At 50.4% G+C, this 13,935-nt stretch overlaps 1 protein-coding gene across 1 annotated transcript in view; it reads left to right on the forward strand.

Moving 5' to 3' along the window:
• The window catches only part of C5_1H1orf50 (chromosome 5_1 C1orf50 homolog), a 98,522-nt gene that overhangs the window by 47,443 nt on the left and 37,144 nt on the right, over nucleotides 1-13,935 (forward strand). Inside the window, exon 3 of the mRNA XM_078640991.1 lies at nucleotides 204-290. Coding sequence (XP_078497117.1) covers nucleotides 204-290 — 87 coding nt within the window. The remainder of the gene's footprint in view (nucleotides 1-203; nucleotides 291-13,935) is intronic.

A 13,935-nucleotide genomic window follows, 5' to 3' on the forward strand; every position in this document is an offset into this window, starting at 1 on the left:
GACCATATCGTACCTGCTCTCCTGAAATTCACAGGGTGTGGAACGTGTTAGTGGCTGATGAATAAGAGTGGAGCAATTCACATTGAAATGTTTGCAGTCACTGGATGCAAATTGGCCTCTACGCCATGCAGTATTATAATAAAATATCCAAGAATTGCTTAATTGTGGATGTTGGAGTTTGAAAATGTGGCTTTTTTCCCCAGGCAGATGAATTCATCAGAGCCAATGCTTGTAACAAGCTGACTGTTATTGCTGAGCAGATTCGTTTCTTGCAAGAACAGGCACGGAAGGTAAGACATTTTCCTGAAACAATGTATGTTTTTGTGTCTATGATTTGGAAAAATCATATAGATTTGATAACTTTATTGTATTTGATTGAGCTCTCAATAAGCAGAGGTGGCTGCATACTTAAAGTTTTTAAGATTCAAAATTGAGAACAATTGTTGATAAATTTGGATCCTTGAGGCACATGAGCAAAAGGCTGTAGTTTACTCATTATTTCGTAGTAAATCCATATCTTTGTACCAAAGTGCTCATTGTACATTCATGTTTTCGTTGAATTTCCTTTAAGCTGGTAAAGATATTTGGATAGGTATATGTTTACATACAATCCTAAGGCATGAAAATAAATTGGGTTCACATGTTTCATGAATTTTTGTCACATTAATATATCCATTTTTAGGTCTCGCCTGTCGATGCGCATGCGCATCGAGCAAGCGAGACTATAGGGGCTCATCCAGACTTTATCTAACTTTCAAGGAATCGTGGCGATTCCTTGCAGTGCCCGTGACTTTTAAGCTCAATGCGCATGTGCATTGAGCTTAAAAGCGCGTGCACAGCCGCCCGCATTCCTCCGACACCTTTGAAGTGAAACTTAGCTTCACTTCAAAGGCCCGGCTTGTTCACACCCACATGCCGCTCTGCCCCGCTCCGCCCCCTCCCCTGAGTCATCCTGCCTGCCCCTTCCCGCCGTGTCGCATTTCTCCTCCCCCCTCCCCTCTCCCCTCTCCCCTCTCTTCCCTCCGTCTTGTTTTCTTTGATGCTGGTATTGCTGGCAGCGGCATTGCGCTTGGAGGGACAGCAACAACATAAAACTGACCATGAAGTTAATCACAGGACCCTGCAGCCGAAGGCTTCGTGCACTGAGCCCTCCCGGCATACACATAATTTTATCGCTCTCTTTCTCTCGCGCTCTCCCTACATCTATAGCTCCCCCTCCCTCTCTCCTGTCTTCCTCTGTCTCACTCTAACTGTGTTCCTCCCTCTGTCTCACTCCCCCTCTCTTTTTCCTCCTCTCTCCCTCCCTCTCCGTCTCGCAGCTTAGATTCACGTTTCTGCCTGTTTCACTCTCTCTTCCAACTCTCACCCCCCTCTCCATTTACTTACACAAATCTCGCAGATACCCCAAGCAGCGGTGCACGCAGTACCAATCCTTCTGTTATGCCACATCTCGCAGCTTAGATTCTTTCGCTCTTTCTTTTAACTCTCCACGTTTCTGCCTGTTTCACTCTCTCTTTTAACTCTCACCCCCCTCTCCATTTACTTACACAAATCTCGCAGATACCCCAAGCAGCGGTGCACGCAGTACCAATCCTTCTGTTATGCCACATCTCGCAGCTTAGATTCATTCGCTCTTTCTTTTAACTCTCCACGTTTCTTCCTGTTTCACTCTCTCTTTTAACTCTCACCCCCCTCTCCATTTACTTACACATATCTCGCAGATACCCCAAGCAGCGGTGCACGCAGTACCAATCCTTCTGTTATGCCACATCTCGCAGCTTAGATTCATTCCCTCTTTCTTTTAACTCCCCACGTTTCTGCCTGTTTCACTCTCTCTTCCAACTCTCACCCCCTCTCCATTTACTTACACAAATCTCGCAGATACCCCAAGCAGCGGTGCACGCAGTACCAATCCTTCTGTTATGCCACATCTCGCAGCTTAGATTCATTTGCTTTTTTTTTTAACTCTCCACGTTTCTGCCTGTTTCACTCTCTCTTTTAACTCTCACCCCCCTCTCCATTTACGTTTCTGCCTGTTTCACTCAGCCACGCAACGCCACTCAGGCACGCAACGCCACTCACGCACGCAACGCCACTCAGCCACGCAACGCCACTCAGCCACGCAACGCCACTCACCCACGCAACGCCACTCAGCCACGCAACGCCACTCACCCACGCAACGCCACTCACCCACGCAACGCCACTCATGCACGCCACTCACACACGCAACGCCACGCACACATGCAACGCCACTCAGCCACTCACTGCCACTCTGCCACGCAACGCCACTCAGCCACGCAACGCCACTCAGCCACGCAACGCCACTCAGCCACGCAACGCCACTCACCCACGCAACGCCACTCAGCCACGCAACGCCACTCACCCACGCAACGCCACTCACCCACGCAATGCCACTCACCCACGCAACGCCACTCACCCACGCAACGCCACTCAGCCACGCAACGCCACTCAGCCACGCAACGCCACTCAGCCACGCAACGCCACTCACCCATGCAACGCCACTCACCCACGCAACGCCACTCACCCACGCAACGCCACTCACCCACGCAATGCCACTCACCCACGCAACGCCACTCACCCACGCAACGCCACTCACCCACGCAACGCCACTCTGGCACGCAACGCCACTCTGGCACGCAACGCCACTCTGGCACGCAACGCCACTCTGGCACGCAACGCCACTCTGGCACGCAACGCCACTCACCCACGCAACGCCACTCACCCACGCAACGCCACTCACCCACGCAACGCCACTCAGCCACGCAACGCCACTCAGCCACGCAACGCCACTCAGCCACGCAACGCCACTCACCCACGCAACGCCACTCACCCACGCAACGCCACTCACCCACGCAACGCCACTCACCCACGCAACGCCACTCACCCACGCAACGCCACTCTGGCACGCAACGCCACTCTGGCACGCAACGCCACTCTGGCACGCAACGCCACTCACCCACGCAACGCCACTCACCCACGCAACGCCACTCCCCCACGCAACGCCACTCCCCCACGCAACGCCACTCCCCCACGCAACGCCACTCACCCACGCAACGCCACTCAGCCACGCAACGCCACTCAGCCACGCAACGCCACTCAGCCACGCAACGCCACTCAGCCACGCAACGCCACTCACCCACGCAACGCCACTCACCCACTCAACGCCACTCACCCACGCAACGCCACTCTGGCACGCAACGCCACTCTGGCACGCAACGCCACTCTGGCACGCAACGCCACTCTGGCACGCAACGCCACTCACCCACGCAACGCCACTCACCCACGCAACGCCACTCAGCCACGCAACGCCACTCAGCCACGCAACGCCACTCAGCCACGCAACGCCACTCACACACGCAACGCCACTCACACGCAACGCCACTCACCCACGCAACGCCACTCAGCCACGCAACGCCACTCACCCACGCAACGCCACTCACCCACGCAACGCCACTCACCCACGCAACGCCACTCACCCACGCAACGCCACTCACACACGCCACTCACACACGCAACGCCACGCACACATGCAACGCCACTCAGCCACGCACTGCCACTCTGCCACGCAACGCCACTCAGCCACGCAACGCCACTCAGCCACGCAACGCCACTCACACACGCAACGCCACTCACACGCAACGCCACTCACACACGCAACGCCACTCACCCACGCAACGCCACTCACCCACGCAACGCCACTCACCCACGCAATGCCACTCTGGCACGCAACGCCACTCTGGCACGCAACGCCACTCTGGCACGCAACGCCACTCACCCACGCAACGCCACTCACCCACACAACGCCACTCACCCACGCAACGCCACTCACCCACGCAACGCCACTCAGCCACGCAACGCCACTCAGCCACGCAACGCCACTCAGCCACGCAACGCCACTCAGCCACGCAACGCCACTCACACACGCAACGCCACTCACACGCAACGCCACTCAGCCACGCAACGCCACTCAGCCACGCAACGCCACTCAGCCACGCAACGCCACTCACCCACGCAACGCCACTCACCCACGCAACGCCACTCACCCACGCAACGCCACTCACCCACGCAACGCCACTCACCCACGCAACGCCACTCACCCACGCAACGCCACTCACCCACGCAACGCCACTCAGCCACGCAACGCCACTCAGCCACGCAACGCCACTCAGCCACGCAACGCCACTCACCCACGCAACGCCACTCACCCACGCAACGCCACTCACCCACGCAACGCCACTCACCCACGCAATGCCACTCACCCACGCAACGCCACTCAGCCACGCAACGCCACTCACACACGCCACTCACACACGCAACGACGCAGCAACAAACACGGAGGAATAACACACCTTTACCGCACGAACATTCACATCAATTTGGAAAAAGCCCCGTTGACGCATGTCAAATGCAACGCTACGTCACACAACGTAGAGCTGCGATTGGCTAAAAATTACGTAACGCTCATAATTACATCACCATCAATTAAAAAATAGAACGCTAACATCCCTTACGTAACAAACGTAAAGGGAATACATTGCGTAATACCCTTTACTAGAACAGAAAAAAAAAAACTTTTAATTACATACACTAAATAATTTTAGAAACGTATACACAAGCCAAGTGCGACCAAAAAACACGTACGGCAAAACGGAACACAATCCATGGCAACAAATACACCAAAATAGCAGCCATTGATAAAATAAAAATCAAATGCAAGAAGCCAGGCAGAAAGTACATGCGAGCAGAGAGACCTAATAAAATAATTACATTAGCTTTACAATAAGCAAATCAATAAACAAAAGTATAAAAGTCACAAAGACACGCTTCAATATTATGCAAATTAATTTGTCATTACCTGTCCATCGTAGCAGCTCATTCCCTGAAATAAAGAAAATATAAAAAAGAAAACACACAAAGAGAACATACACAGTGCATACATAAAACTTTTCACTACAACAATAAACAAACAAAAAAAAAAACTGTGCACGCACTACCAATCCTTCCGTTATGCCAGATCTCACAATCTTCCATCACACACGGAGCTGCTCCAGCACAGGCAACGGCAATGCAAGCTTCACTCAAACACGGAGCAGGTACAGCACAGGCAACAGCATTCCCTTACACATGGAACAGGTACAGCACCGAGAGCTGCAGTGCAATCTTCCCTCACACATACATCAGGTACAGCACAGCCGGCAGCAGTGCAAGCTTCCCTCACACACAGAGCAGGTACAGCACAGGCAGCAGCAGTGCAAGCTTCCCTCACACATAGATCAGGTACAGCACAGGCGGCAGCAGTGCAAGCTTCTCTTACACATGCAACAGGTACAGCACCGACAGCAGCAGTGCAAGCTTCCATCACACACGGAGCAGGTATAGCACAGGCAACGGCAATGCAAGCTTCACTCAAACACGGAGCAGGTACAGCACAGCCAACAGCAGTGCAAGCTTCCCTTACACATGGAACAGGTACAGCACCGACAGCAGCAGTGCAAGCTTCCCTCACACATACATCAGGTACAGCACAGGCAGCTGCAGTGCAAGCTTCCATCACACACGGAGCAGGTATAGCACAGGCAACGGCAATGCAAGCTTCACTCAAACACGGAGCAGGTACAGCACAGGCAACAGCAGTGCAAGCTTCCCTTACACATGGAACAGGTACAGCACCGACAGCAGCAGTGCAAGCTTCCCTCACACATACATCAGGTACAGCACAGGCAGCTGCAGTGCAAGCTTCCATCACACACGGAGCAGGTACTGCACAGGCAACGGCAATGCAAGCTTCACTCAAACACGGAGCAGGTACAGCACAGCCAACAGCAGTGCAAGCTTCCCTTACACATGGAACAGGTACAGCACCGACAGCAGCAGTGCAAGCTTTCATCACACATACATCAGGTACAGCACAGGCGGCAACAGTGCAAGCTTCCCTCACACACGGAGCAGGTACAGCACAGCATACCCTCAGACCCTCACCCTCAACACCTCACCCTCACTAACTTCACCCTTATCACCTCACCCACAATTCCACACCCTCACTCACCCTCACCATCACTCACCCTCACTCACACTCAACACATCACCCTCATCTACACTCAACATCACCATCACTCACCCTCAACATCTCATCCTTAACACCTCACTCTTAACACCTCACTCACCCTCACTCATCCTCAACAAGTCACACTCACTCACCCTTAACACCTCACCCTCACCCTCAATACCATTCAACACCTCACCCTCACCTTCACTCAACATCACCCTCACTCACCCTCAACGACTCACCCTCAGTTACACACACTAACACTCAAAAACGCAACAGCACTCTGCCTCTCCATCATTCACACTCTATCCATCATTCACACACTATCCATCTTTCAGAAACTCTGCATCATTCACCCACTCACCATCATTCACCCAATCTCCATCATTCACCCAATCTCCATCATTCACCCAATCTACAGCATTCACCCAATCTACAGCATTCACCCAATAGACAGCATTCACCCAATAGACAGCATTCACCCAATCTGCAGCATTCACCCAATCTGCAGCATTCACCCAATCTGCAGCATTCACCCAATCTGCAGCATTCACCCAATCTGCAGCATTCACCCACTCTGCAGCATTCACCCACTCTGCAGCATTCACCCACTCTGCAGCATTCACCCACTCTGCAGCATTCACCCACTCTGCAGCATTCACCCACTCTGCAGCATTCACCCACTCTGCAGCATTCACCCACTCTGCAGCATTCACCCACTCTGCAGCATTCACCCACTCTGCAGCATTCACCCACTCTGCAGCATTCACCCACTCTGCAGCATTCACCCACTCTGCAGCATTCACCCACTCTGCAGCATTCACCCACTCTGCAGCATACACCCACTCTGCAGCATTCACCCACTCTGCAGCATTCACCCACTCTGCAGCATTCACCCACTCTGCAGCATTCACCCACTCTGCAATTTGAGGAATGTTAGGCCATTTTCTTACACATAAAGAAATTTCAGGACGGAAAACAAGGGGGTCGACGGAGTATAGCATCAGATACGTTAGACACAAAAAAAACTTAACATCATTGACCTAAAAGGATGCAAGGATGTTAATCAGTCTTCGGGCCAAAAAGTAAATTTAATTCGTACGATATTACAACAATATTACACAAAGGAAACAAATACAAATATGTGGCAGGAAGCGAGGACGAGGAGATACAAAGACACAAGTGAAACAGGCAACTTTTTCGCCGGGCAATAAACAAGCACTATTCATCCGGAGAATGGGACGGTTTAAAGACAGTAGTCAACAGTTACACAAAAAACCGGACGCATACAACAATAGCACTTCTTCTCACGGAATTCCGTCTAATATAAAGCAAATATGACGAAATAAACAAAAATTCAGAAACAATCAAATTTTTCAGAGGGAAATAAACAAGAACGATTCATCCGGAAAATGGGACGCATTGAATACAATAGTCGAGATTTACACAAAAAAAGAAACGCTTAACACAATAGCATTTATCCAGACGGAATTAGTTCAAATACAATAAAACATATTACGAACATAGAAAGAGTCAGTCACAAAAATCTAACGAAAAATACATTAGTTCACTGTACATGTCGTTCATACATTGCTAAAAATACTACAGTCAGCAAAGACACAAAGTTTCATTTCATACTTCAAGTACGTCAATAACAAATTATCCGACTACTTCAGCATCACACAAAAAAATAATAAAAAAACAACTTACATCAATATATTACAACACATTTACCACTTCGAAATGAAACAAACCCCTTTTGTATGTCAAATTACCAAAAAAAGGACATTAATACATTACATTACAGTTTAACAAAACATATGCATTACACATCGCCAATAAAAAACACTACTTTATGTTACATTACAAACATTTACAAATATTACGAGTGAATTAAATAAATTTAGCAAGTATTTAAATTTTACATAGTATATATACTACATTACATTACATTAAAATAAACTTAGGAATACATTCTTACCTGTCAAACGACGCAGCAACACCACCGGGACAAGAACACGCCTTCCGCGCACCAACATTCTCGATCAATGGGGAATTCAACGGTTGACGTATGCAAATCGGAACGCCACGTCAAAAACGTCGCGCTCCGATTGGCTAGAAAAATACGTAAACAAAAAACACACACAACTCAAAAATAAACTAGACCGCTAAACATAGCAGACGTCGACGTGACGCTATACGTCGGCCATTTAAAAAAAAAAATAAAAACGAGACTACACAAACATGTTACAAAACATACACATAGTTAGTACAATACATACACATTTAAAATTACATACTAATATACACATAAGACTGAAGTAATACAAAGGGGACACCTTTAGTTACAAACAACACATTACTTAATTATTATTAACATATACACACACTCTTAACATCACCCTCACACAACAAAACTATCACACTCTTTCACACACGCTCAGTAACGCTAAAACAACCACGCAACGCCACTCAGGCACGCAACGCCACTCACGCACGCAACGCCACTCAGCCACGCAACGCCACTCAGCCACGCAACGCCACTCACCCACACAACGCCACTCAGCCACGCAACGCCACTCACCCACGCAACGCCACTCACCCACGCAACGCCACTCATGCACGCCACTCACACACGCAACGCCACGCACACATGCAACGCCACTCAGCCACTCACTGCCACTCTGCCACGCAACGCCACTCAGCCACGCAACGCCACTCAGCCACGCAACGCCACTCAGCCACGCAACGCCACTCAGCCACGCAACGCCACTCACCCACGCAACGCCACTCAGCCACGCAACGCCACTCACCCACGCAATGCCACTCACCCACGCAACGCCACTCACCCACGCAACGCCACTCACCCACGCAACGCCACTCAGCCACGCAACGCCACTCAGCCACGCAACGCCACTCAGCCACGCAACGCCACTCACCCATGCAACGCCACTCACCCACGCAACGCCACTCACCCACGCAACGCCACTCACCCACGCAACGCCACTCACCCACGCAACGCCACTCACCCACGCAACGCCACTCACCCACGCAACGCCACTCTGGCACGCAACGCCACTCTGGCACGCAACGCCACTCTGGCACGCAACGCCACTCTGGCACGCAACGCCACTCACCCACGCAACGCCACTCACCCACGCAACGCCACTCAGCCACGCAACGCCACTCAGCCACGCAACGCCACTCAGCCACGCAACGCCACTCACCCACGCAACGCCACTCACCCACGCAACGCCACTCACCCACGCAACGCCACTCTGGCACGCAACGCCACTCTGGCACGCAACGCCACTCTGGCACGCAACGCCACTCTGGCACGCAACGCCACTCACCCACGCAACGCCACTCACCCACGCAACGCCACTCCCCCACGCAACGCCACTCCCCCACGCAACGCCACTCACCCACGCAACGCCACTCAGCCACGCAACGCCACTCAGCCACGCAACGCCACTCAGCCATGCAACGCCACTCAGCCACGCAACGCCACTCACCCACGCAACGCCACTCACCCACTCAACGCCACTCACCCACGCAACGCCACTCTGGCACGCAACGCCACTCTGGCACGCAACGCCACTCTGGCACGCAACGCCACTCACCCACGCAACGCCACTCACCCACGCAACGCCACTCACCCACGCAACGCCACTCAGCCACGCAACGCCACTCAGCCACGCAACGCCACTCACCCACGCAACGCCACTCACCCACGCAACGCCACTCACACACGCAACGCCACTCACCCACGCAACGCCACTCAGCCACGCAACGCCACTCAGCCACGCAACGCCACTCAGCCACGCAACGCCACTCAGCCACGCAACGCCACTCACCCACGCAACGCCACTCACCCACGCAACGCCACTCACCCACGCAACGCCACTCACCCACGCAACGCCACTCACCCACGCAACGCCACTCAGCCACGCAACGCCACTCAGCCACGCAACGCCACTCAGCCACGCAACGCCACTCACCCACGCAACGCCACTCACCCACGCAACGCCACTCACTCACGCAACGCCACTCACCCACGCAACGCCACTCACCCACGCAACGCCACTCAGCCACGCAACGCCACTCACACACGCCACTCACACACGCAACGCCACGCACACATGCAACGCCACTCAGCCACGCACTGCCACTCTGCCACGCAACGCCACTCAGCCACGCAACGCCACTCACACACGCAACGCCACTCACACGCAACGCCACTCACACACGCAACGCCACTCACCCACGCAACGCCACTCACCCACGCAACGCCACTCAACCACGCAATGCCACTCTGGCACGCAACGCCACTCTGGCACGCAACGCCACTCACCCACGCAACGCCACTCACCCACGCAACGCCACTCACCCACACAACGCCACTCAGCCACGCAACACCACTCAGCCACGCAACGCCACTCAGCCACGCAACGCCACTCAGCCACGCAACGCCACTCAGCCACGCAACGCCACTCACCCACGCAACGCCACTCACACACGCAACGCCACTCACACGCAACGCCACTCAACCACGCAACGCCACTCAGCCACGCAACGCCACTCAGCCACGCAACGCCACTCAGCCACGCAACGCCACTCACCCACGCAACGCCACTCACCCACGCAACGCCACACCCCACAATAAAACATATTACGAACATAGAAAGAGTCAGTCACAAAAATCTAACGAAAAATACATTAGTTCACTGTACATGTCGTTCATACATTGCTAAAAATACTACAGTCAGCAAAGACACAAAGTTTCATTTCATACTTCAAGTACGTCAATAACAAATTATCCGACTACTTCAGCATCACACAAAAAATAATAAAAAAACAACTTACATCAATATATTACAACACATTTACCACTTCGAAATGAAACAAACCCCTTTTGTATGTCAAATTACCAAAAAAAGGACATTAATACATTACATTACAGTTTAACAAAACATATGCATTACACATCGCCAATAAAAAACACTACTTTATGTTACATTACAAACATTTACAAATATTACGAGTGAATTAAATAAATTTAGCAAGTATTTAAATTTTACATAGTATATATACTACATTACATTACATTAAAATAAACTTAGGAATACATTCTTACCTGTCAAACGACGCAGCAACACCACCGGGACAAGAACACGCCTTCCGCGCACCAACATTCTCGATCAATGGGGAATTCAACGGTTGACGTATGCAAATCGGAACGCTACGTCAAAAACGTCGCGCTCCGATTGGCTAGAAAAATACGTAAACAAAAAACACACACAACTCAAAAATAAACTAGACCGCTAAACATAGCAGACGTCGACGTGACGCTATACGTCGGCCATTTTAAAAAAAAAATAAAAACGAGACTACACAAACATGTTACAAAACATACACATAGTTAGTACAATACATACACATTTAAAATTACATACTAATATACACATAAGACTGAAGTAATACAAAGGGGACACCTTTAGTTACAAACAACACATTACTTAATTATTATTAACATATACACACACTCTTAACATCACCCTCACACAACAAAACTATCACACTCTTTCACACACGCTCAGTAACGCTAAAACAACATCTCCCTCATACACCATCACACACCTTCAGCCTCACACACACTTACTCACCCTCACACTAACACACTCACACACTCTCTTACGCAAATAACTTCACTCATCCTCCCCCCCTCACACCCCCTAACACTCTACGCGATTGCAGCCTGGAATCCCTGATAAATTTTCTTGTATCCGTGGCTGGCATTCAGTCATCCCAACGTAAACTGGTGCATTTGTCTTTTCTTTGCTGAAAATAATTTTCTATACTTCTATTGCATGATTGATTGAAATACTTTATCGGACAATCGTTCACATTCTAGATAGGCAACTTGTACATCACACCCCTCGATGCATTTCGGGTTCGCGCCTTGTCCTTCCTCAAATGGTAAATACTTTTAGGGATGAAAAGGCGCCGGGTCCTGCTGCGTTGTTTTCATTTATATTTCAGACTCGTGCTGTCAATGTCTCAACTACGCTTAAACACACAGGACAAAAAATGACAGTTTATTAAATGTATAATTCTGTTTTTATCAGCTCTGAAGTAGCCTCCCTACCGAGCGAGTGCTATTTTATAACAATAAATACAACACATAAGCTCACAATTTTTTTTGTAAAATGTACCTATCGCATTTCATTCTTTTTCACATATAAGAAGATAATTGGGCTTTTCACGGGCAATCAGTAAGACGCTACCTCACCCTCACTGACACTCACTCACACTCAATCACTCTCACCCTCACTCACCAGCAACACCTCACCCTCAACGCCTCACCCTCAAATCCTCACTCACCCTCACTCTCACTCATCCTCAATCACCCTCAACATCACACACTCACTCACCCTCACTCACCCTCAACACCTCACCCTCACTCACCCTCAACTCCTCACTCACCCTCATTCTCACTCATCCTCACTCAACCACCCTCAACTTCAATGACCCTCAACGCCTCACCCAACACCTCACCTTCACTCACCATCAACATCTCACCCTCACTCACCCACAAAACATCAGCCTCAACACCTCACCCTCAATCACTCACCCTCAACAATTCACCCACACTCACCCTCCCTCACCCTCAATTCCTCACCCACACCCTCAACACTTCACCCTAAACACGTCACTCATCCTCAACGCCTCCCCCTCCCCCTCACTCACCCTCACCCTCACTCACCCTCAACACCTCACCATCACTAACACTCAACACCTCACCCTCACTAACTCACACTCAATCACCCTCAACACCTCACCCTCAACACCTCACCCTCAACACCTCACCCTCAACACCTCACCTTCAAAACCTCAACCTCAACAACTCACCCTCAACACCTCACCCTCACTCACTCTCACTCACCCTCACTCACCCTCACTCACACTCACTCACACTCAGTCACCCTCACTCACCCTCACTCACCCTCACTCACCCTCAACTCCTCACTCACCCTCACTCATCCTCACTCACCCTCAACACCTCACCCTCACCATCACCCACCCTCAACCCCTCATCCTAACTCGCAATAACCCTCCCTCACCCTCACCCTCACTCACTCTCACTCTCACTCACCCTCAACACCTCACTCACCCTCAACACCTCACTCACACTCAACTCCTCACTCATCCCCACCCTCACTCACCCTCAACACCTCACCCTCACACAGTGCAATAGGTCTCGTAGGATTTTTAGTTACAGCTTTTACAATTGTTTATTGCTTTTTTGATTTTTAATTCTTTAGCATTGGCAAAAAAAAATAAAAATGCAAAAGATTTACAACAAAAAACCCATAAACAATTCTAAATGCACTAACTCTAATGCTGCGAGACCTATTGCATTTCCAATGCTTGTTTAATTAGTGCTGGCTGTCAGTGGCCTATCTGTGACGCGGAAAAAATAGACCAGTAATGAGAAGTGCTGGTATGATAAATGACTTGCGCTACATTCCCATAAAAAATTCCCTATACAGTGAACGATTGCCTTGGAGTATACGTTTGTGCAAAGCACTTCCTTATTAAAATTTGTTGTTAGGCTGTAGTTTGCTGTCCCAGTAGAAGACTAAGGTTTAGACCTACTGCATGTACAGTGGTAGCGTTTTTCAGGACTTGTGAGGCACTGCACACTTATTCAAGTTCATTGCACGTATCTCCTTTTCATGCCAAATAGTGAGGTTCCCTAATCTTGTTTATACCTCATGCCTCTTTCCTCTGCTAGCATGCCTTTCTTGTCTTTTTATCCCACTTTTCCATTTTCTTTTTCAAACCTTTTCTCTTCCCTTTTCACT

The sequence above is a fragment of the Lissotriton helveticus genome, chromosome 5_1, assembly GCF_964261635.1.
Source record: "Lissotriton helveticus chromosome 5_1, aLisHel1.1, whole genome shotgun sequence".
Lineage (NCBI taxonomy): Eukaryota > Metazoa > Chordata > Amphibia > Caudata > Salamandridae > Lissotriton > Lissotriton helveticus.